Source organism: Egretta garzetta, unplaced genomic scaffold, assembly GCF_000687185.1.
Source record: "Egretta garzetta isolate BGI_Z169 unplaced genomic scaffold, ASM68718v1 scaffold287, whole genome shotgun sequence".
Classification (NCBI taxonomy): domain Eukaryota; kingdom Metazoa; phylum Chordata; class Aves; order Pelecaniformes; family Ardeidae; genus Egretta; species Egretta garzetta.
This window is the reverse complement of record NW_009260435.1, coordinates 4398419-4420714: the sequence shown is the minus strand read 5'-3', so window position 1 is coordinate 4420714 and position 22296 is coordinate 4398419. Positions and strand designations below refer to the sequence as shown.

The 22296-nt window shown below is 37.9% G+C and overlaps 1 protein-coding gene across 7 annotated transcripts in view; it reads left to right on the top strand.

Annotated features, from left to right (window-relative positions):
• Nucleotides 1-22296, top strand: part of USP3 (ubiquitin specific peptidase 3) — a 45554-nt gene that overhangs the window by 1992 nt on the left and 21266 nt on the right. For 5 of the 7 annotated variants that reach the window (XR_004842660.1, XR_004842659.1, XR_004842658.1 and 2 more), the window contains exons 2-3: nt 15412-15472; nt 17698-17829. Coding sequence is in view for 3 of the 7 variants with exons in the window: in XM_035899447.1 (XP_035755340.1) it covers nt 15412-15472; nt 17698-17829 (193 nt within the window). In the remaining 4 variants the exon portion in view is untranslated. Of the gene's footprint in view, nt 1-2202; nt 2373-14380; nt 14387-15411; nt 15473-17697; nt 17830-22296 lie in introns of those variants that run through there. The other 2 variants (XM_035899450.1, XM_035899449.1) reach the window with 2 other exon arrangements.

The window sequence follows — 22296 nt, the reverse complement described above, 5'->3', positions numbered from 1 at the left end:
CGCCGGGGGCCGGCGCCCCCAGCCCCGCCGGGCGCGGAGGAATGCGAGATCGCGGCTCCTCGGTCCTTTTGTCTGCCGGAGGGGGTGCGGGCCTAGGCCCGCCCGGGGGAAGCCTGAGGGCGGGGAGAGGAGCCGGTGGCTGCTGCAGGGCCAGCGTGTTCTTTAAATCAGTCTGAGTTTACTTTTTTTTTTCTTTTAATAGACATTTTTGAAAGGACTTTAGAGAGTGTAGTTTTAATTGGACTCCTGAGGCTGAAGGCGACACTTGGCCTGGGGGGTCTCTGGGCGTCACGCTCACCTGCCTTGCTGTGTGGGTCGGTAGGAGTGTAGAGGTCATCTTTTTTTTAGTACTTTGCTCGCTGATTTAATAACACAAAATTGCCGTCTTTGAAATGGTATCCTGTCTTCAGTACTGTCCCTCGCACGATCTTGTTTGTTCAGGGGCTTTCCCTTTAAAGGTGCCGTACCCAAGGTGTTTTAAAATTATATTTCTGATGGATCATCGCGCACTTCTAGACGGATAACCTCCGATGATTGCTGTCATGTTTGGTACACATTTTTGTTTGCTGTAACTGTGAGGTGTTTAGTGACGCTCGGTGTGAAAGTAGAGGCAACGAAGTACACTTAATGTAGGAAGCAGGCCCCGCTCAGAGCAGCAGTGTGACTTAGTGAGCGCTGGAGAGAAAGCCTCATTTGGGAATGACAGATCAGGGAGCACTGAACTGCTAGATATGTTTTAAGATGTTCCTTTTTTTTTTTTAAAGGAAAGAGAGTTGTCCTTTGTCTCACAGTATCGGTGCTTTAGTGTGGGAAGGCTGCCGCTTACTTGAGTTCTTCCCTGATTGCAGTTTCCTGGAGCCAAGGTGTGGTAGTGCTGCTGCTTCCTTTGGCAAAACCAGTTATTTTGCTCTGTAATGCATTTGATTTTAGAGGGAGTGCACTTTACAGTGGAATAACATGGAGATTGATTAGAAGGAAAGGAGGAGTGCAGGTAAATCTGTTGTCCCTAATATTTCTTTACTGAAAAAAAATTAATGATGAGAAGTCTAACTCTGTAGGTCCATCTGTTATCTTCAGAGTATCAAGGGTAAGCAAAGTTGTCAACAAGAAGCATATGGCAGTAGGGAACCACCCTTCAGAGAACTTTAAAAAGATAAAATTGCCAAAACTAAAAATATATGCTAAGGTATTAATATAACGTTCCAATTTCAGAAATTAGCCAGTTTACAGCTACAGGACTCTGGCACACTGCTTCTCAACAAAGAAGTTCTGTGATTAGAACAAATTTTTCTTTGCTGTTCAGAGGTGTTTCTCCCAAACCAGCACTTACAGGGAGAGGCAGTTGCTGGGCAATCAAGTGATTTATTGCAGCTGGGAGGCAGGAAGAAGGTGCTGGACACCTGGGGGAACTGAATAGGTGGATGTCGATACCATGTCTAGGGGACTCATCTCTGTTTGCTGTGCTTTTTAAGAAAATTAAGATATTAAGTCATGCAGTACTTGCATGGATAACTACTGAATTATTAACAAGTGGCTAGAGTAAAAGGTAGGTACATTGAATTTAAAACATTCCACTGAACAAACAGCAGGCTTCTGTTAATTTAAAACAAATGAAAATTGTTCTTTTGAAAAATGAATTTTGGATTCCTACTAGTATAGTAAAATATAGTGCCTCCCTTTTCAGTTCTAGCTAGTAATATGTGATTATTGTTACATTAACTCCCTAATGATCTCTTTCTTGTTTGTGTTCATTTTAGTGAGAGTATTTTTTTTAAAGCTATGTAATACTGGTTTCTGTCGATTCACAATAAGTCCCATTTCTTAATTGCTGGTTTTGCTGCAACTTGGTAATATAAAATTAAACAGAGAAAATGCCATGTATGAATTAATATCTTGTAAAAATTGAATGCATTTTCTGTTGCTTTTGATGCTGTTTTCTAAGATTCAGTGGGCTTAGTTTTTTGTTGGTGGTGTTGCCTCTGTTGGAGAAAAATATTTAGAAGGCAATTTTCTGCAGTCAGTAATAATAAGGCATCTCTAATCAAGCACGTTGTCTTAAAATGACTCAGAAGTTGTCGTCAGTGCTGTTCTGAGTTGCTGCTGACCTTTCCAGAAAAGGAGAGTAAGTGAAGATACTGATACAGGAAGCTTTCTGGCAGCCACGTGACTTGCCAGTGATAGCAAAACATTGCAGAATAGGTTGTAGAGCGAGTTCTTAGTTCAGACTGCAGTGGCTACTTTTATCATTATCTTGTGTTTCTGCTGTTTGAGGAGCTGGGATCATCACTCTGACGGAAAGATGCGTATCGGTTAAGTACCTTTTCCTCATCTCTCCACAAAAGCTCTCCTGATTGCAACAGTAATTTCACAAGGTAATGCGGAGGCACTTTTGAATATCATTATTTGATATTGAATATTGTGTCATTGTGTAATGGAGGGGGGTTGCATTTGACGCTGATATCTGGAAGCTAGCTTTACTGAAGTTAGGGGATTGATTACAGGAGCATGTGCGCTGGCCTGAATTGCACTTGGGGCCTAAATCAGTTCCCCTTGAAGCTACCTGGCAGTGTTGTTATGGAGGTCTTGTGATGAAGGAAGACCCTTAAAAAAGCAGTAAGAGGACGTATTGGCAACAAGTGTGTTGATCCAAGTATGGTTTTGCTCCAAACGAAAGAGTAATGGCATATGCCCATTTTTAAGTGTCTCTAGAAAGTCTGTTATGTTACTGTTATGTAGTTTGGAAGTCTGAGAGTTTACGCATTACTGTTTAGAAGATGGCATGCTTTCCAGTGAGTATTTAATCCAGTCAAGCATGCTCTGTACAGTAAGCGATGCAGAAAGCAACGCACATTTGCTTTGAGGAGCTTTACAACTATCAAAAGAGAGCACAGAATGCCTTTTTGCAGATCCAGAGGCGGGTTGTTGTTGTAATTGAGCATTTAAGAGGAGAGGAGATGAATATATAAAGTAGAAATTGTACAGAAACTGAAAATGGCTTTTAATCAGTGCTGTCATGTGAAAAACTGCATGCAGATGTCTGCTAATTCCAATTAGAGCACAGTCTTCCCATGCACTTTAATTTCTGAAACTTTTGCTGAAGTTGAAAGCAGATTAGCTGGAGGCGTTGGCAAGACTGCAAAGTGTCACAGACTGAATCAGTTGAATTTGTATGATGTGCCGCACCTTCAGTACTGTTGTGCAAATCATGTAATTATGAAAAGTACTCTGGAACAACTCAGATGTGGTGTTTCTCAACAACTGTTCATAGACTCATCAAACCACAGGGAGCCGTGCCTCACCTAAGTGAGACTGCAATCTCCTAAGCACACCTGTGCAAGTCTGAAGAGTTTTGTCACCTTTTTCATCTGCATGGTTGAGGATTCATTAGTTGTCACTGGGCTCATTGGTTGTTCAGTATAGGATTTGAAATTTGTTTTTGAGAACAACTGCAGGCAGATAGGATTTTGCCTGCCGAAATGGAGATTTGGTGATTTTTTTTTTTTTTTTTTTTTAAAAGGGGAATTGTACTTCTGAAGTATGCTTAAAACTGTTGCTTTTCAGATTGCTGTCAGTTGAATACATTTTTTTTTCTTAAATAGCATATTTTTGTTAGATATTGAAGAGCAATTCTGGCTGTAGACTGGTTTTCCTACAAAAGCTAAATATATTTGCCTGTTCCTATATCTGTTCCTTGCATTCTAACTTCTGTTGAGTAAGCGCTGTAATTTCACAGTTGGTCTGAAACACATTGTGGCGTTTGCAAATGAGGCTGGGACCATAAAAAATACAGGGGAGAGCTAGCACGAGGAAGCTGTTTGAGGCCTAGTGAACGATGATTATGGTGGAAATCCACATGCTGAATTAAGGACATTTTTTCCGTGTTTGAAGTCACTTACTAAATTAATAAATTCAGTTTGTTAAGAAGAACCCCAAATAACACTGAAAGCTTTATATGTGAGAGCAAACGTTTTGGGTCGTGTAGGAGAACTTTCAAGAACATGACTGTAGTGAGTCAGACCGCTTTTAATGGTTTTCTGTTAACCACCCCACCCCCAAAATCAGTTTTTTCTTTTTGTTTTCTCAGTTAAATCAGTTATACTGTTCTCTTTTCATTGGAGTAGGTAACAGCATTCTGCCACACTGTGTTTTTTGGCGTTGGACTGTTGCAGTCAGTGCCAAAACAAATACACTGTAAAAGCTCAGGTACACAGACTTTGACCATCTTGGCTTTCCTTTTCATCTCAGCTCCTCATTAGTGTTTCTCCTCCATCTCCATGAGTATTTGTCTCGCCTTTTGCTTTTTCCTTTTTATTACTAGACATCCTCATTTCCTCTTTCCTTCCATTCTTACTAGAATATAGGAGGAGAGAGAACTCCCTGAAACTGGAGAGGGGAAGGTGAGACCTTCTTCCTCTGAAAAATTCTGTTCAGCCAGCTGCATGTAGACTCGGAGTAAGCTCATGGACAGTGTGTGGACCTGAGGGTCTGTATGTGTGAGGGTTGTTTGACACCCTACATCGGGAAAATTAATTTGACCTGGAGATTAACAGATTTATTCTGAAATTTTAAACCACAAAATAAGTCTGAAAAAAAAAAATTACCTTTATTCAGTCACTTAATTTTCATTTCACAGTTGGGTAGTCTTTCATCTGTTTCTCTGGGTCACTTACAATGCAAGAATGCTTGTTAGTAACTGTACAGACTTTATAGGCTGTTATAGGCTGTTATATCTATTCAAATTAATTCCCTGGCTGTCTTAAAGTAAAGTTTGTTAGATTTGGGTTTTTCTAGACTCAGTTTTGTTTTCCTTAAAACAGTTAATTTTTTTTTTTTCCCATTTGAATCGTTACTGATGTATGAGCTAACTGCAGGGGCAGTAGTTACCTTTGCCTGTGTGATAGAGCATAGAGCTTTGGAATTGATTCTATTAGAATATGCATGTTTACTGGAGTGGGGTAAGGGTCTCAATTTCAGTCTCATAAGCTAGACCTAATTTTCCTTTTAATTACAAAAAAAGAAGGAAGAATGTGTTTTCAAATACTTGGTACCTTTTAGAAGTCAATAAACTCAATTGATGGTGACTAATATTTTCTAGATTTTCTTTTCAAAAATGTTTTTATACTCTCTACTCAACAAAATCACAATCCGTCGCAGAACTTGAGTGTTAACTGAAGAAAGAGGCTGCTTCAGAGGAAAGTCAGACACTTAATACATTGCTTTTGTTTAGAAACTAGGCATGGTGAATTTGAAGGTAAATTTTGAAGGACAAATTTTACTACTGACTGTTCCGAAGTATTTAATGATCTAAGTAAATATCAGTGTTTTGAAATGACTCTTCAAAGTTTACCATATGGTAAGGAGACAGGATAGGCATTGTGGAAGGGGAATGTAGAAGGCACATATAAAAAGTGTGTAGGAGAGACTCATGTGTGCATCGCAGACTCTTGATTTATCCACAGATTAGTGCAAATCTCATTACAGCTGGTTTAAATGTAAGCAGGATAATAATTTTCACCTGCCTTTCCCAAGCCCTTCAAGACGTGCAGGTGTTAAACAAGATCAATGCATTATTCTTACTCGTTTTTTCTGATCCTTGCAGGGTGCTAGGGCATATAGAGTTAGACTAGTTAATTTTTTTGTCGCATCTGTGTCTGAGGTTCATCGAGTGAATGTTTCAGACCCAGTGTTTGGAATGAGACTAAGCTTTCAGCCCTTTCTCATTTGATCAGTGCCACTCACTTAATTTTGTAACCTGTTCATGCTTTGCTTTGTTTTAACAAGCATTCATTACCTAGGTAAAAAGTGGTTAAAGGCCATTAATTAAAATAATCCATGGAGGTTAGAAGTGCAACTTAATCAGAAGTTTAGATCTGAAAACTAGTTAAGGCTTTTCCAGTAATCTCAAAATAAAAATTGGAGGAAACCGTTTATATTGTAGAGTGAATTAGAATAGTATCTGACAAAATATTCATTGCTTTGTGATGTTCTTGGTATCAGAGCAGTATAAGACTTTGTGTCCTTAATGATTCATTTCCTTGATTATAAGAGGGTGTTTTAAACTGTACATGATACAACGAATACACATCATTCAGCCATTTTAACTAGTATGTCAAAGCAATCCTCTAGTGGTTGGGGTTTTTATCCCCCCTTTGGAATATCTTGTATAATTCTGGATCTTGTAAATGTAGTTATGAAATTTCTTCGACAGATTTTATTACCCATTTGAATCTAATCACAATACTCAAAGGCAACCTGGCAAAATGACGTGATTCTTCTGGAAGTTAACACACACCCCCACACCCACCCACCCACACCCACACACACGCACCCCAGTATTCCAAGCAGACATCTTATGTTTTTAACTTTAAAGCAGCATGGTACTGTCAGGCTTGGGCATGGGGCTTGGAGCTCCTTATCAATACCAAACAGGCAGATACTAATTTTCCAAAGTAATTCCTAGGTGCATCAGGATTCTGTGTGAATGTGAGCATCTGCTTGTCCATGTCAAAATACAGGTGCATTTTCTCAAGATAGCTATGCCTGTTTTTAAAACTTTTTTTTTTTATCCTTCAGTGCGTAAGTTCTTCATTTGGTAATGTTTTTGTCCACTGCACATTTGATTTCTTTCTTTTTTGTTCACAGTGATGGTTAGTAATGTGTCTTTTCCTAGTATTGGGGAAGTAGGAATGAAATAGTGGGGACTACGAACAAGTAAATTAATTACTAGGTTATATAAAGAAAGCAAGAAGCCTTCTTGCCGTCTTTCCCCTCTTTTCCCTCTGATTTCCAGCTTGGATGTTTTGACCTGACATTGATTGCTAACTGACCCAAGAAGATTCCTTAAAGGTTTAAAAATTACATTACACTGTTGGCTTTGCTGTGCTTTTTCTGGCTGCTGTCTGAAAATGAATATTTGTGTGTCTTGCTCTAACATGAAGTTTGAATAACTTTTTTTTTTTTCTTGGCATGCTGCTACTATAATGAGGAACAATATCAGTGAGGCCTAGAAAGCATTTAATTTTAAAATATAAAAGTATATATATGTATGTGTGTATGTATTTCAGTTTGAATACTAATTACTTATCAAAGTAGCCAAACCATTAGAAATTGTTTTTAGAATATAAAGGAGAAGTAGAGGCAATAACTACTTTTTTTTTTTTTTTAGTTTTTTTTGTGGGGTTTTTTTGGTTGTGGTTTTTTTTTGTTTTTTTTTTTTTAATTTTAAATAATGCATGTTTTCTCACCGTTGCTTTCAGGTAGGACCTAAAGTTTGACTTGACATGTAGAAAGACTAAATTACCAAAAAAATATGGCACTGTTGAGAGCTAAGCAATCTCTGTGTGTGATTGGTAGTGCTAAGTGACCTTATTTCTTTACCATAACAAAAGAAGCAGCACAGCTTCAGCAGCACAGCTATGTGTCTTTGTATATTGCTGGTATAGGTGATCTGACTTTGGTTTTACACCTTTTTTCTCCCCCCCCTTTTACCCCCCAGTTCCTTTAACCACTTCCTCAGGAACTGGCATGTCTGTTTACACTGGTCAAAAGAAGTTTTCCTTACCTACCTGTCTGCTTTTCCACTACTGGATTAAGTATATAGGCAGATAAAAAGCATGCATTTTTTAACTTCCAAGTTTTTCAGTGTGGAATTCTGACTGCGTAATCAAAATACGGAACTGTAAACCAATGTGGTTGAGCCTAACGGGGAGGTGAATTACATGCAGATGAAGCTGATCACATTGTTCTCTGACAAACATTCTTCAATGTTAGGAATGTGTTGGGGATTTCAATGACCTATTTATTCTACAAAAAATTGTTCACCTACTCGTGTTTTATATTCTTACTCAGTTGTTGATTAATATGTCTGAATTATGTATGGTTTTCCATTCTAATAAAGTGGTTCACTGTAACCATCTGTGAAATTTCTTATTTGAGACTGAGCAATGCGTTTATTTAGTGACAGAGGAGGAAACCATGTGTAGTTATGCATGAGCACAAATATTAGTTTATTTCAGAAGTTCACTTACTATCACAAAATTATTAGTTTTTTTCCTCACTAAAAAAATTCATCTTTCTGGTTTTGGCTGTAAGATAATAGCAGAAGAAATAATTGGTTTTGTTCCATAGCTGTAAGGTGAGGGTAGTTTCTTTCTTTAAATGTTCTTCAGAGTCTATTTGAATTCTCTTACCTCTGAATGTGATTTGAGTCAGGCTAAGACTTGATACTGTTGAGACTTTTATTTGTTGTGTCTCTTTGTTATGAGAGGTGAAACACTGAAAGAATGGTCAACATTTTTGTATTGTTACTAATGCTTACCAGGAAACTTGCTTCCTTGTAATCCTGTTGCTTTGATTTAACTGTAATTTAAATTTAATCTTTTCTTATCTTTTCCTCTAGTGTGTGGGTGTTAGCTGACTTTAAAACAAAACATTTAAAATAGTATAATTAAAAACCATTTCCCCTTCTGTCTGGTTTCATTTTGACTAGAATGCTGTTTTTCTAAAATAGACAATAAAGATATCTAACAAATTAAACTTAAGTATTGTTAAATAGAATTTTTGTTTTTCTAATATCGAACAGTTTAGAACAAGCTCAATCCAGTTATGCACTTCTTGTAATGAGTGCTGAGGGTAGAATAGGAAGAAGAGTGATATGTGTATGTGAAATGAAGTTTGAAAACAAATGGGAATACTCTTTAAAACCTAAACAGTAAAACAGCTGGCTTCTAAGTAAGGTTAGAACGTCTCTAGTTTTCAAAGTCTATGATGTTCCTTTTTCCTGCATTTTCTGTTGAGAATGGGGCTTTAGCCTACTCAAAGGTTTAAAAAATACTCTTGTAACATTTACTTCCTTTTTCAGTCACCTGGTTTTCATTACAGTTACTCATTTGGAATTGACTAGCCCTAAGTTCTTAAAATGTAGAGCACATACTTTTACCAGATGTGTATACAGTTTAAACACACCACTCCTCACCTCATCCCCTATCCCCCAGAAAACCCAACCCCAAACAAACAAACAAAAAAATCAACAACCATAAATGTTTAACTCAGTATTGAAGTTCTAGAACCCGTTCCTAGATTATAAAATAATGTTAGCTTTCTGATTGGACTTAGTGCACTTCTGTGTATCTTAATGCTTGCCCTGTCTTATGATTTTACCAACATGTTTAGTTGAGATACTCATTTCACTATTTTTTGATTCCTCCTGAAAGTGAACAGGCAATAGGGACAGATAATGAAGCTCGCATATATGCTTGTACTAATTGCTTTTTTAAATACACAAAAGTGCCAAGTAAAAAACTGGCAACATGATTAGTTGTGTTAAGACGTGTACTTAGTAACTGATATTGCCTGTTATGAATTTTTACATGCTGCCCTAATGGTGTCCTTGGAAGACACCTCTCTTTTTTTAGGCTTCTTTGATTCTGCTAATAAAGTGTTTTTTCACTGCCAGAGTGTCCAATTCTGCACATATCCAGATGTCCTGCAGTCTTGACTGATATTCTGTGATGAGCAAGACTTCTAATTTTTGCCCTGAGAAGCTGTTTTATGGTATATGCTGGCTTATAACTGAGTTGATGGGCCAGAAGGAAAGAATGCATGTGGCTCTGTAACGTTATGATTTGGAGTGTTTATAGTAAGTGAAAATCCTTGGTTCCAGTCTCAATTCTAATGACTAAATACTTTGTCTGGTGGATTCTGAATATAGAATGCATGGATGTCCATTGCTGCAGATACTGCCGCCTACATAAAAGATGTAAATGCTAGGCTTAGTGAAAGTCACACTCTCTCTCTGGCTATGTCTCTCTGTTCTCCTCAATAACTACTTATTCGTGGGAAGTGCCATCTTTAACAGAAGGAATTGTCAGTCCTCCCTCAGCACTGAAGAGTGGTCTGGAAGGAAGGCCTTCCAAGAGTAGGTGTGCGCACTAAACCTGAGGCATTGACATCTTGAATGAATGGATATTGCGTGGAGAAAACTCTGCAGCTGATTTATTCAGTCTTTGAAAAGACATTGTACCTGCATCCAGAGGGAATTCCAGAGCTGTAAATTCCAGTGGTGGGCAGAGCCTTTTTGCAACCCCAGCACGTAAGCCCAGAGGAGGGACAACATTCAACACGTTGGTCTGCTTGCTATTTCTCATAGTCTAATAACCTGAGCAATTCCCTACTTAGAACACTGGCTTTCATAGATGACTCCCTCAGATGCCCGATACTTCTTGTGTATTGCATATGGGAAGTTTTAGGTGTTTAATTCAGAGCTGTTTTGGCAAGCCACCTTAGAAGTTTTGTGTAGAGTGCTGAGTTCTGTGATGTCTTAACCTTGCCTGCAAGTAAAATGACATAAAGGACTAAGTTGTTTGGGCTAGTAGGCTCAGTTCTGATCTATGCTGATAAAAGTATTTTTGTAAATTATTTGATCTCTCGTTCTCCATTTTTCAGTCTGTAAAATGGAAGTGGGGTCTCGGAGAAATACTCTGAATCTTTGACTAAAAAACTTTGCATTTGAGATGTTATTACTAAAGGGGTTTGCATAATTTTGGTGAAATGTTGTGCAGAGTTTTGTATTCCCACCACTTGTGATCATTTCCCATGATCATTTGCTTGCAAGTTTCTCTCACTTTTACTTCCAGATCTCTGGAAGAGTCAGCTTTTAGTCAGATTCCTTAGGCCTGATGTGTCACAGACAGAAGGATCCTGTTTCACAAAGCAGGGGTTTCACATTTTGGTATGCAGATTGTTGCTGCTTTTCTCTTCGCATGTTGTTAATGGAGACTGCCCAGCTCTTTTTTGCTGCTTTTGTCAGGTTCTTTTAGGAGCAAAATGTAGAGTAACATGGTCCTGCTACCAAACCTTAATTAAACAGGGCACTGAAGGATTGTTAGGCAAAATGAAGCTAAAGGTACGGGAAAGGAAAATTAAGTCTTATCTCTCTGGAATACTTCAACAGTTTTCTTGCGCTTTTTTTTTTTTTTTTTTTTTGAGATATGCACGTGTGTGTATACACCCATGCATACATATAGCATGGGGTATACACGCTACACACACAGCACACTATACATATGTAGCATATAAATGTCTTTGTCACTAAGCGCTTATGTTTATGGGACGATTTGCTCAGCATGGTATCAGTATACCAGTGCAGCCACAACTATGTAAATATTGTTCCTTGCGTGGATGCTGAGTGGAGTAACAGTGGCCTTTTTCAGTTTAGCTTATATCAGTACAGCTGACCTACTATGTCAACATAAACTGAACTGAAAAAGGTCACTTAGTCCAGAGATGTTTCTGTGCAGGCCATTACGTTACTGTAGTTTAACCATATGATTCTACAAGTAAGATAGAGGTGTTGGTACAGTTCCTTTTGAGAATAAAGTCCAGGCCATTTTGGAGGCTATTGGAAATAGTTTAATGACCTTAATCGTTTCCATTCAGTGTGCTTTTAATAGAAGGACCCTCTATTGCTCTTATTAAACTGATATTTTGTGGCCTTTTCTTTAGTGATAAAGGACTATTTTAAAACGTAGATGTAAGCACAGTTCTGTAGTAGCTGTGGCCTCAGGTCACTTGTGCTCCTGTGCCTGGCGAAGTCACCAGTTTGTATTGATCACAACGTGGTTGTGCTACTGCCAGATCTTCTGGTGGACACTGTATCTTGCAGGTTTCTTAACTTGGCTGCCTTACAGAACCTGCTTCCTGTTTGTCTCCTCTTCCTCCTGCTTCTTTCTTCTTTTGCCAGTTTCTAAATTATACAGTGTGCTATTTAAACAAAACTATTCCTTTCACGGGTTGTTTGTATACTTTTACATAGTTGTAACATTCCTACTGTGGAAATCTGCAGTTTTGTTCCATAAGGGATACAGTGTTTGGCAGGAGTGTTTGTGCTTCACGAGACCACACTTGGAGTCAGTTTTCAGTAAGAAAAAAAAAAAAGCCAAGATTCAGAAGTACACATCTGAATGTTCATGAGGGTAAGGTGGGGTGGGGACCCTGTGATGAGAATGCCGAACTGATCAGCCATATCTTACTCATTCTACTTGGCATAACTCGATGAACATTATTTATCAGGATGCTTTACAGAAAGTGGAAGCTGGAGAGGAAGGGATGTCTCTGAATATTCCCATAGTTATGTATGAGTCTGTATGTCGTGGCGTTTGATTGTTTGCTCTCTTAGGGATGGATTGATACTTTTCATTTACAGAGGGCTTTGTAGGCTGTATAACAAATGAGTATTCAGATTTCGCTTAGATAAATCATTCTGTAAAAGATTGTATTTCCCCTTTGTATTACGTGATGAAAAAATATGTTTCTAAGCTTCCAAATAAGCTGATATTGATGTAAAATGGCAAATGACTTACTGCTTCACACAGCATTGTGTCATTACAGATTTGCTTTCCCTTTTCTTTTGACATGTTAGTATAATCTCTGCCTAACCACTGGAAGCTATTCTAAAAATACAGCAAAATGAAGCAGTTGGTAACCATTGCAGTAACTGCTTTAGTTCAAGCTGAGAAAGCAGCCAGTGTTCCTTAGCCTGTATACCATTAAATGAGGTATAATAAACAGATAATTAAGGTTTTTTAGATGTGATTAAGATGTTTGTTGACCATAACTTTATTCCAAAGTAGGGGGTGCTAGGTAGTATACCCCTCATCCTCTTTTTAAATAGCACTAAAAAAAAATAGAACCCCAAATCCCAATTGGAATACTGATTATTGAGGGAAGGCATATGTACCTGTACAAATGGGTTTGAGAGTCTTTCCTCATGGTTCTGTGTAACTGTCTGATCCGAGAGTCCTGAGTGCTGAAGTCTGTTTTAAGGGCCAAGTTCTAGGGCTGTGTAATGGGCTTTAAATTGAGAAAGGATTTGCTATAGATCTGTGGGTCTTGTTTCTGGTCTACTTTTAAGCCTAGTGCCTTCATGTCAGTCAGATGTAAATCTGAATGGAATAACATGCACTTTCTTTACAGATGAAGCCAAACTGTCTACCTTTAATTTAGATTATAAGCAGTTCAGGGCAGTGACTGCGCTTTTGCTGCGCATTCCATGGTGCCTGTCTTGTTAAAGTCCTGACTAATGCCTGAAGCTCCCGGCCTAGTGTAATTTATTAATAGTAAGGAACAGACAGTAACTGCTTCAAAATCTGAACTGAGGAATACCTAGAGAGCCAAGCTTTAATGCAGGTATCTACTGAGCCAACCTTGGAGAAATACAGAATGCAATCTTCAGCAACGTTTAAAGAAAATCAATTGCGTAATCCTCTCCGAACAGAGCAACTGTAGGTCACAAATTTAGTACTGGCTTCTGTGTTTAGTCTTAGTGGGAGTCACTTCCATGTTATTTGAGTTCTTTGTGGGAGGAGATGTTTGTGCAGAAGATAAACTACACATTTCTAATGTGATGCAATTGGAGCAAAGTTCTTCCTAAAAGTTAAAGCAAACGAATGAGCCATCTTTTCCTATTCCCCAGTATGAAAAATGGAACATTGTAGTAGACACTTATTTTTTTGGCATTGTGCAGAGTTGGTGGACTCATTTGCTGGCTTTGTGCAGAACACTTAAACCTAGTGTGAACTCTGCAGAGTGAGCACTGCTTCGGTATAATTTAACACTTGACAAGCAAGCAGTGCTGGTATTTAAAATATCTGAATGTGATCTTGTAATTGTCTGGTATGTGGTGGAAAGTAAGAATGATAGTTTGCATTGTAATGCTTTGACCCACTGGTTGAGAACCAGTTCTGTCCACAGATGATAACATAGTGAAAGCAAAAATATTACCTCGAAGTGGGAGATGTCTGCTGGGATTTTAATGCTAGGAAGGCTGTTTCGTGTTCTTGGCAAGGAAAATGTAGGGTAGTGGTTTGTTCATGTGGCACTTAATCTGTGTTTAAGTGCATGAATGGTTTGGGCTTCTGTTTCCTTTTGGTTAAATTTTACCTTTCAGTTTGTGTAATTCAGGAAAATAAAGTTGTATCAGATTAGACTGGTGGTCTGTTTAGCCTGGTTTTAACTGATGATAGCTATTTAAGGTCTTCCCTTTCTCTTCTGTTTGCCGGTGCCAAACGTTGGTTTTCTCAATAGCATTTTGGTCAGATTAGACAAACAACTTCCACTTTTCTAACTTGAACTGTAAGTCGAACCAGCTTTACCTGGCTGTCCTCTATCTTTTGCAAGACTGCCATGACAGCTGGGGGGACCCACCAACCTTAGAAATAGGAAAATTTGGGTTTGGAAAACCCAAACCAGAAGACTGAGACGTGAGAAAATGTGCTTCTCAAATAAAGTAATAGTTGCTAGCAGTTGAAGAAAACAATTCTGGAGTTTTTACTAAAGAGTTTAAAGTAGTTACTTGAAATAATATTTCTGTGGAATGTGCTTTTTTCCAGTGGCCATAGTAAAATTCTTAGTTTTAAGCGTTCCTTGGATTGGGCTTGTGAATTGAAATACGACAACTATTTGTAATAATTCAAATCCAGAAAACTATTCTTTAAGAAGCAGTGTTAGCTATTTATTTTTTCTGTCTGATTTAAATAAAAAAGGCAAAATCTAATGGTGGAAAAGTGTATTATCTCTTCTAAACAGCTAAGCTAGTCGCTTCTCTCCTGATTAAAATTTGACACCCCCCCTTGCTTTTTCTTTTTAATTAGTGTTTAATTTGATAAAGAAACTTCTTTCACTTTTGTTAGCTTAGTTTTCTCTGACAGTTTTTGATCTTAACTGTTTGATACGTACCATGGCTTTTAGCCTGGTGAATGTATTTTTTGAGTTTTGCTAGAAGTCCTGAATTATCCTGCTCAGGTGATCCTGGCCTGGAGCAGCTTCTGTGCATGCCTCAGTTTCCCCAGTTCCTTTCTCTAAGGTGTCACTCCAGACAGGGAAATCTATTCTCAAGCTTTTCCACGATCAGATTGCTAGCCTTTCTTGCAATATCTTTAAAATGGCTTCTTGTATAACTAGTTTTATGAAACAGAAGCGAAGTGCTGTGGCTTTTTTCCCTGTGTTTGGTGGACTGCCTCATTGAAGGCCAAAAGACAGGTTTTTAAACATTACCAGTGGTTTTGGTACTTGTGCTTCTGTTATTTCTGTATTGTATTTCAAAATCAAGTAGACCTCATGTGGATGTAATACAAACAAAAAAATTTAGATTTTTCATGGAAAGTAACAGGTAAATGTGTAGCCTGTGACTAAAACCCAAGCCAGAAGGCGGCTGATGTGCTTTAGTGTCAACAGCTCTCTGGTCTGTTAGTTTAGTCCCTGATACAGGCTAATGAACAGGACTGGCTACTTTATATAATCGTGCTGCTAAGGTGGAGTCAGCAGGGCTATTGCTAGTGCTCAGGATGTGTTATACAACTGTAATACCAGAACCAATTCATTTGACGCCTTTTTTTTTTTTTTAATCTTTTGTAGTGTGCCGTTCAAATAAAAGTCCATGGGTCTGTCTGACGTGCTCAAGTGTCCATTGTGGAAGGTGGGTACAAAGTGTTAGTATGTAAAACTTTTAATCAGACCTTTATCTTTTTCTTTTGTTGCTTGACTCTGAGGCAGTTTGTTGAAAATTTTCCTGAATGCCTTATAATTCCCTGAAATAACCTTTTCGTGATCTCATTTAACATTGTATGTTTATACTGAACACACTTTGCTACCTTATGAGTCCAGAGATTATACTCAAGATCACTTTTTTTTTTTCCCCAAAAGAAAAGTGTACAGTAAATGTGATTGCTCAGCTCAAAAAGTACCTGGAGAACTGCTAATTCAGTGAATTATTGTAAAGTTCCATTTTGTACAAGATGTTTCTGTTGTAATAAGGTTAAACCAATAAGAATTCTTGGAAACCCACAAATCCAAAGTTTGGCACAGCTTATTTTGAGAAAAACAGCAACTGTCCAGCTTAGACAGAAAATACCTTTAAATGTACTGTAGTGTAGTTTTGGAACAGAATTATTGCCATAATGTAGAAGGACTAGCTACCATCAGAATTCCTTCAGAGTACACCTGTTTTTTGTCTGTATTAGCTGAAGTACACCTGCTGCTACATAAATGTTTGAGATGCAGCTATTAATGAGAATGCAGTTAGTGTTGACATTTAGACAATATCTGCAATGTGAGTGTGTTTTCATCTGTAGGGTAGCATCTGTGCTGGTGTGCTTTGATTCTGTAAAAGCATCATCAAACTTAGTGACTTTGAATCCACTTTAAAAGACAATAAACTCTAGGTTTTGTTTCTTTGATCTGGATAGCAGTAAGTGCCACAATTTTAATAATGTCTCATTCAGAGTTTTCAGCACAAACCTCTTTTTTATCTTTATTTATTAATATATTTTATAAATTTATACTTGAAGAGAGCTGAGAGGGGGGGAGCTACTTCATGTTATGTGATGGTGTGAAATAAATAGTTTGGAATATTTTACTTGTTATCAATTTAAAAAAAAAAATTACTGCCCACATACGACCTTTCTTGTGTGCAGTCAGTAGACATTGAATCAGTTATTTATGCAGTTTGTTTTGATTTTTCAAATTGCTGCCATCCTTAGAAAGGAAAATAATTGCATGAGCAGAATGTAATATATCTTGTAATAGGAGCACTTTGATCGTGAAAGCTCACAGCATATTTTTCTGTTCAGATAATGTTTGAAATTAAAGGAAGAGAAATAGAGGTTTTCATATTTTCCCTTGAAGTACATCCTCCAGGTTAGAGTAATTTGGAACATTACTGAACATGTTACAGCAGCAGAGCATTTCTGGTGGGAGCATAGCTTTATAAACCTGTCATTTGCACTGTTAGGCAGAAAACCAACTCCTGCAAGCACAACCATCTTGTTTGGGTTATGACATAATTGCTGTAGGATTCTGCCAGCATAGCAGTGGCTTCAGTGCCTTAACTAGCACAGCTGTGTTAGCAGAGTTGTTTACACCTGCATGTGAGAACAAGTGTAGAATACAAAGACCTTCATGTGGAGCAAGCGCAGAGTTCCTATCGGGTAGCATTCCTGAGTTCAAAAAGCAAATTCAACAAGAAGTGGAGGAGGAGAGAATTCACCTGAGGTATGGCCGTGCACTTCTAAGCGTTAATGATTTTCAGCTGATACTTAGGATTCTTGCATTTGTAATGACAATTTTTTAATTAAAGATGCTTAATTTTCTAGATCTCAAATTTTGAGCATGAAAATGCTCATTGTGTCAGCAAAAGAGCTTTAGGATTTCAGATTCCTTTTTCAGTTATGTGACCCCAAATTCCAGAGCCTTCCTAATTAATGAAATTTATAAAACATAGAATGTTCTAATAGTAATTCGTGCTGCAGAATGGGAAAGCTTAAAATGGATATGCTTTGATCTGGGGGTCAGCACACTGAAAACTGTACAGGAAGGCAGTATGGAGAACTAACCACATTACAGGTATGGAAAAAGGGAGCTAATGTTTTTCTCAGTTGTGAAGGTGCATCAGCCTGTTCAGGGCCCAGATGCCAGTTTGTGGTTGCTATGAAGGAGATGGAAGGGTTAATTTGGACAATGTAGGAGAGTAAAAGTAAAAAGTTAGAAAATATAAGCAATGTTTTCACGCAGGTGAATTGCCTATTTTAATGCCCGTACAAATATTGGATGCTTACTACAATGCCTTTTTTCTTATTTTCAATGAATGTTGGTTAAATCACTGTTTAAAAGTGTAAGACTTCTTTTGGTTTTTATTTATTTTAGATATGTGAATGGCCATGCAAAAAAGCATTATGAAGATGCACAGATTCCTATGACCAATCATAAGAAAACAGAAAAACAAGAGAAAGTTCAGCATACTGTGTGTATGGATTGCAGTAGTTACAGTACATACTGGTAAGGGTTTAAATGCTGTAATTTGACTTTTTACATATTAGAAGGTGAAAACTTTAGACTCTGGTGAAGCATTACACACATTTTTGAGCACTTCATCTCTTGATTTCCAGACCTGCCTGTTTAATAACAGTTATGAAATACGTGCTTTTTGCATGTGTATTGTAGCACTGGTTGTGGCTAAACTCCCGCATTTCAAATGATTTAGCAGAAACTTTTTCAAATAAATGCTATATATGTGGTTTGGGGTTGCTTCTGTTTGCTTTGGGGTATGTTGAGAACCTAATCTTTTAATTGCAAAAGCTTCTGTTTGGTTGTAGTTACTCCTTCCATCAAATTGGTGAGCCTTTCACATATCCTTTATTTGTCAGAATATCGGAAAGTAAAGTAATACACTAGTTTCTGCCCAAGAGAAGGGAACTTGAGGTATGTATGTGTGTGTTTTCTTTGGGGTTTTTTTCCAATATTAATTTTTTTTCTTCACACTGAAAGAAAGACTTTTTTCTTCTGGAGATTTGGTGCAACCTGTATGAGTTTGGGGAAGTGATGGGTCCTGTTGGGAAGCAGTATCAACTTTTTTGTTTTGTTTTGTTTGAAGTATGACCTGTCTTCTAGTCACTCTGAAGGTAATAGTGTATGGAGGAATTTTAGCAGGGTATTGGAAGTCTTGATTATATCTCCATTTACTCTGACAAATAGTATGCCCAACTTGCTGAGGCTTGATGAGTTACACTGGCAAGTCAGAGCACCCAAACCCCAATATGGGCACTGCAAAATGATGACAGCCAGACTGAGGACTGTGGGATCTATAACTGAAACAACCTATGCTTGTGCGGAGCAGGTAGCACCCACTTAGGAAGCTCTCTGGTGTTTCACGGCATAGTTGTGGTAGGACAGATGAGAAGCAGTTTAGCGTGTGATGTCTTTTTTGCTGTAATCGAAGTAGAAGGCTGAGTCATCTATGGATGAACTGGAACTAATTGTAGAGAGCTTTGCCTTGGGGAGTTCCCAGTGCATATAATTCACTAGCAAATTATAACTCTCCTGTGCTAATGTGAAGCTGAACAAGTTTCAAAAGCAGTGTATCTTTGCTTTCATTTAGGATACTTCATTTCTTTCCTGTCTGATAATCAGAAAAAGATACCTGGATTTGTTATCGCATCCATTTTTCTTTTTCAGTGGAAATGAGCTTAGATATGTAAAGATGAAGCAGAAAGCATTCAGACCGACTTCTGCCTCTATTTCACACTGGCTGCTACCAAATAGTGTTGGCCAGTTAAAGCAAGTAGGTGGGTGAATTCAAGTCATACATAGCTACTGTGGAGACTGAATTTTGAAATGTTATTTGTTAGCTTCTGCAGTGTAGACATGAATCTGGTAGACAGTGCTATGTTTATGCAATGGTGTTTCTTTTAAGTGAACTTTTATTTAAAGATTAATATTTTATGCTAGCAATGTGGACAACCTCAATTATTTGAAAGTCAAGAAAATACCACCCTAAGACTTAATTGAATTCTACTTCTGTAAAAATAATGGAGATGTTTTGATGCAATACTGGCTTTTATATTTTTATTTGCAATTTTGTTTACTGCACAGAGTTGAGAAGAATACTCTATGGATCCCAATTTACTGTGTTCCTTAGCTTGCATGATAGCAGCGAACAGGCTTGTATGGGCTCTTTTCTGAGCAGAAGGCATTTAATCCTTTGCTTTTCTTTGGCCGTGTCATAAACTTTCATGCGGTCATGAGAGCACAGTCCAGGGTTTGCCTTTGCTATTCTTGTCAATCCAAGGGGAAGAAATACTATGTGACTGTTGGAGCTACCATGATTTATTGAATTTTGTTTCTAGTTCACATGCAATCTTGCTGTAAACCAAAACCAGATCGAGCAGTCTCCTGTAATTGCATTTCAGCATGGAAGTTTAGGTGTGTATGTTTTCTTTTACATGATCACAAGCTTTCAACATAGTTTTGAAAGGAAAATGTTTCCGTTCTGGTGGGATGGTGGTTAATTTTTATTTTTTTAATGTGAGATTAAGTTTTTATTTTATTTATGAATTTGGTAATGTCTTGAAAAATATGGGCATGCCTGAGGTATCATTAAGTATTAGGCAACTAGGGATATGCTTTCCAGGGGATTTTGATCTTTCTTCTATGTCCTCCTGTTCAGTCTTTACAGTAGAAAAGTTGAGAGAATGTTAATCTTTTTTTTTATTACGAGAATATGACTCTCTTCTTGATTCTTTGGTCACTTTGGAGACAGTGGATGCAATACTAAATCTCCAAACTGAATTATGTTGGAGACCCTAAGCACTGAGAGAAACAGACTCCCAAATTCCATTTTTTGAAGGTAATCAGCCTTTCAGTTAATTCTAAAGTACTAAGTACACAGAGTTTACAAGAACTACAGATCTTTTTTCTCCTCAAGCTATCGTATGATGCTTTCTCCTGCTGTGTTAGTGGTTGTTTTTCTATGCATGAGAAGTAAAATGGTACGTGTAAGAAGCCTGCTTTCAGAAACACATTTCCTGAAAGAGGACTTGTAAATTTGTTTTCTCTGTGCTGGTGCACAGACAGTTGGTTAGCACAAAAGAAGAAAGGCTACCCTGTTTATGTGTTTGCATAATATGTTTCCTGTGTTCATTTAATCCCAGACACAACTTGCAGGTCAGATTTCTGACCCATTAGCCTCCTTTTTATCTCTTAAAGGGACATGGTTGTGCTAACGTCCATCCATCTGTCTGTGTCCCCCCCTATCCTGGGCTGGTGTAAAAATAAGTGCCAAGGACTTAAAAAAATTATTTTTTTAGTCTTTTTGTGATGGTGGTTCTCCTTAAAAAACATGTGCTAGCACATGAGCATCCAAAAATGAGATTGATTAGGACCATTATTTTGCATTTTATGGTCCGTGGAAATTAAAGAAGGTAAAAAGCCTTTTATCAAGACCGTACAACTTGAGTTCTTAGTTCACTCATATAAGGTGTTAGCACAGCTAAAGGAAACTTGGCTTTTCTTAATTTTGCTTGTCCTGTAATTCTTAAAATCCAATCGGGGCTTTTAAATGTAGCATGAAGTTCTATAACCTACTGAAACATGCAGCACTAAGCAGAAGTGTTCCCCAGAGCAGTGCATACATTTGCTGGCTTGCTGTCATTTTAGCAGCAAAGGAGGCCAGAAAAGACCAGACCTTGGAGGTAGCAGAGGTGCTAAAAATAGAAAGTATAGAGAGAGGAAAATGTTATGCTAATCCATATAAGGGACCCTTCCCAAAGTACAGAATTAGTTCTGTACAATTGCTGTTAAAAGCATATTGTAGAACTGTATGCAAGAAGGTGTATTGTTAATTTGTGATAATCCTGAGGATCACAAATTAAGCATCTGTTTTGAATGTTGGCTTCACATATAGGAAATAATCCCTCAGGAATTTACCTTTAAGGTATGTGGGCTTAGCAAATTTTAAGCTATTAAGCATAAACTACTTTCTATGCTGTTTACTTTGTTTATCCAAAACAGACTGGTAGTCGTGCTGTTACAAGGGAGGTGGTTTAAAAAATCTGCCCATTAAAAAGAGAAATAGAAGGAGCTCATCTTGTTGTTAAGTGACTCTTAAAATTACTTTTCCACTGTTGCAAAGACCCTGACACTTAATCATGTATTTGGTTTTATTCCTCCATCTTGGGGAAAGCACTAAGTCGCAATTTTATGCGAAGTTGTAACTGGTATGCAAGATCAGACTAAAAATAAGGTTAACGTGATCTTTAGGATATGGGAGCAAGTATTAAATCATCTTTCAGCGATAAGTTGGTTTAGAGGCTTCCAGTGAGCTTGCATCTGCTTTCATTCCCTGTTTATAAATGTTAGTAGCTACACATCTAGGGTAGCAGTATAATTGTGCTAGTGTATCTGGGGGCGTGGACACGCTTGGTGTTAAGGAGGAGTTGGACTGTGCTGTATCCACATGCACCATATTTACCTCTCGCCAAAGCTGTCCTGGGTAGTTTGCTCTGATGGTTGTCCTTGAGGTGTGGTGTCTTGTGAGAGTGGCAAATGCAGGAACAGTTCATTAGGTAATTGTAGATGGCTGATAAAGCTGAATAGGACTACTTAAATCATGGTTGTAAAATAAGACTGTTCACAGACTTCTTCCCCCTCCCAAACTAACTAGGTCTGTGGCAATCTTTAAGAAAAAAGATAATTCTATTACTGGCAATAGCTATCTTACAATTTCTAGATCTCATGTAAGTACCCATAACTGCTGCGCTCAGTGTTTGGAAATGTTGAGAGTCATACTAATTTCTCTTCTCAGATGCAAAAATCAACAGAGATTCTGAATAGGTCTGATTGGTCATCATAGAATCATCATAGAATGTTTTGGGTTGGAAGGGACCCCTAGAGGTCATCTAGTCCAACCCCCCTGCAGGAGCAGGGACACCGCTAACTAGATCAGGTTGCTCAGAGCCCCATCCAACC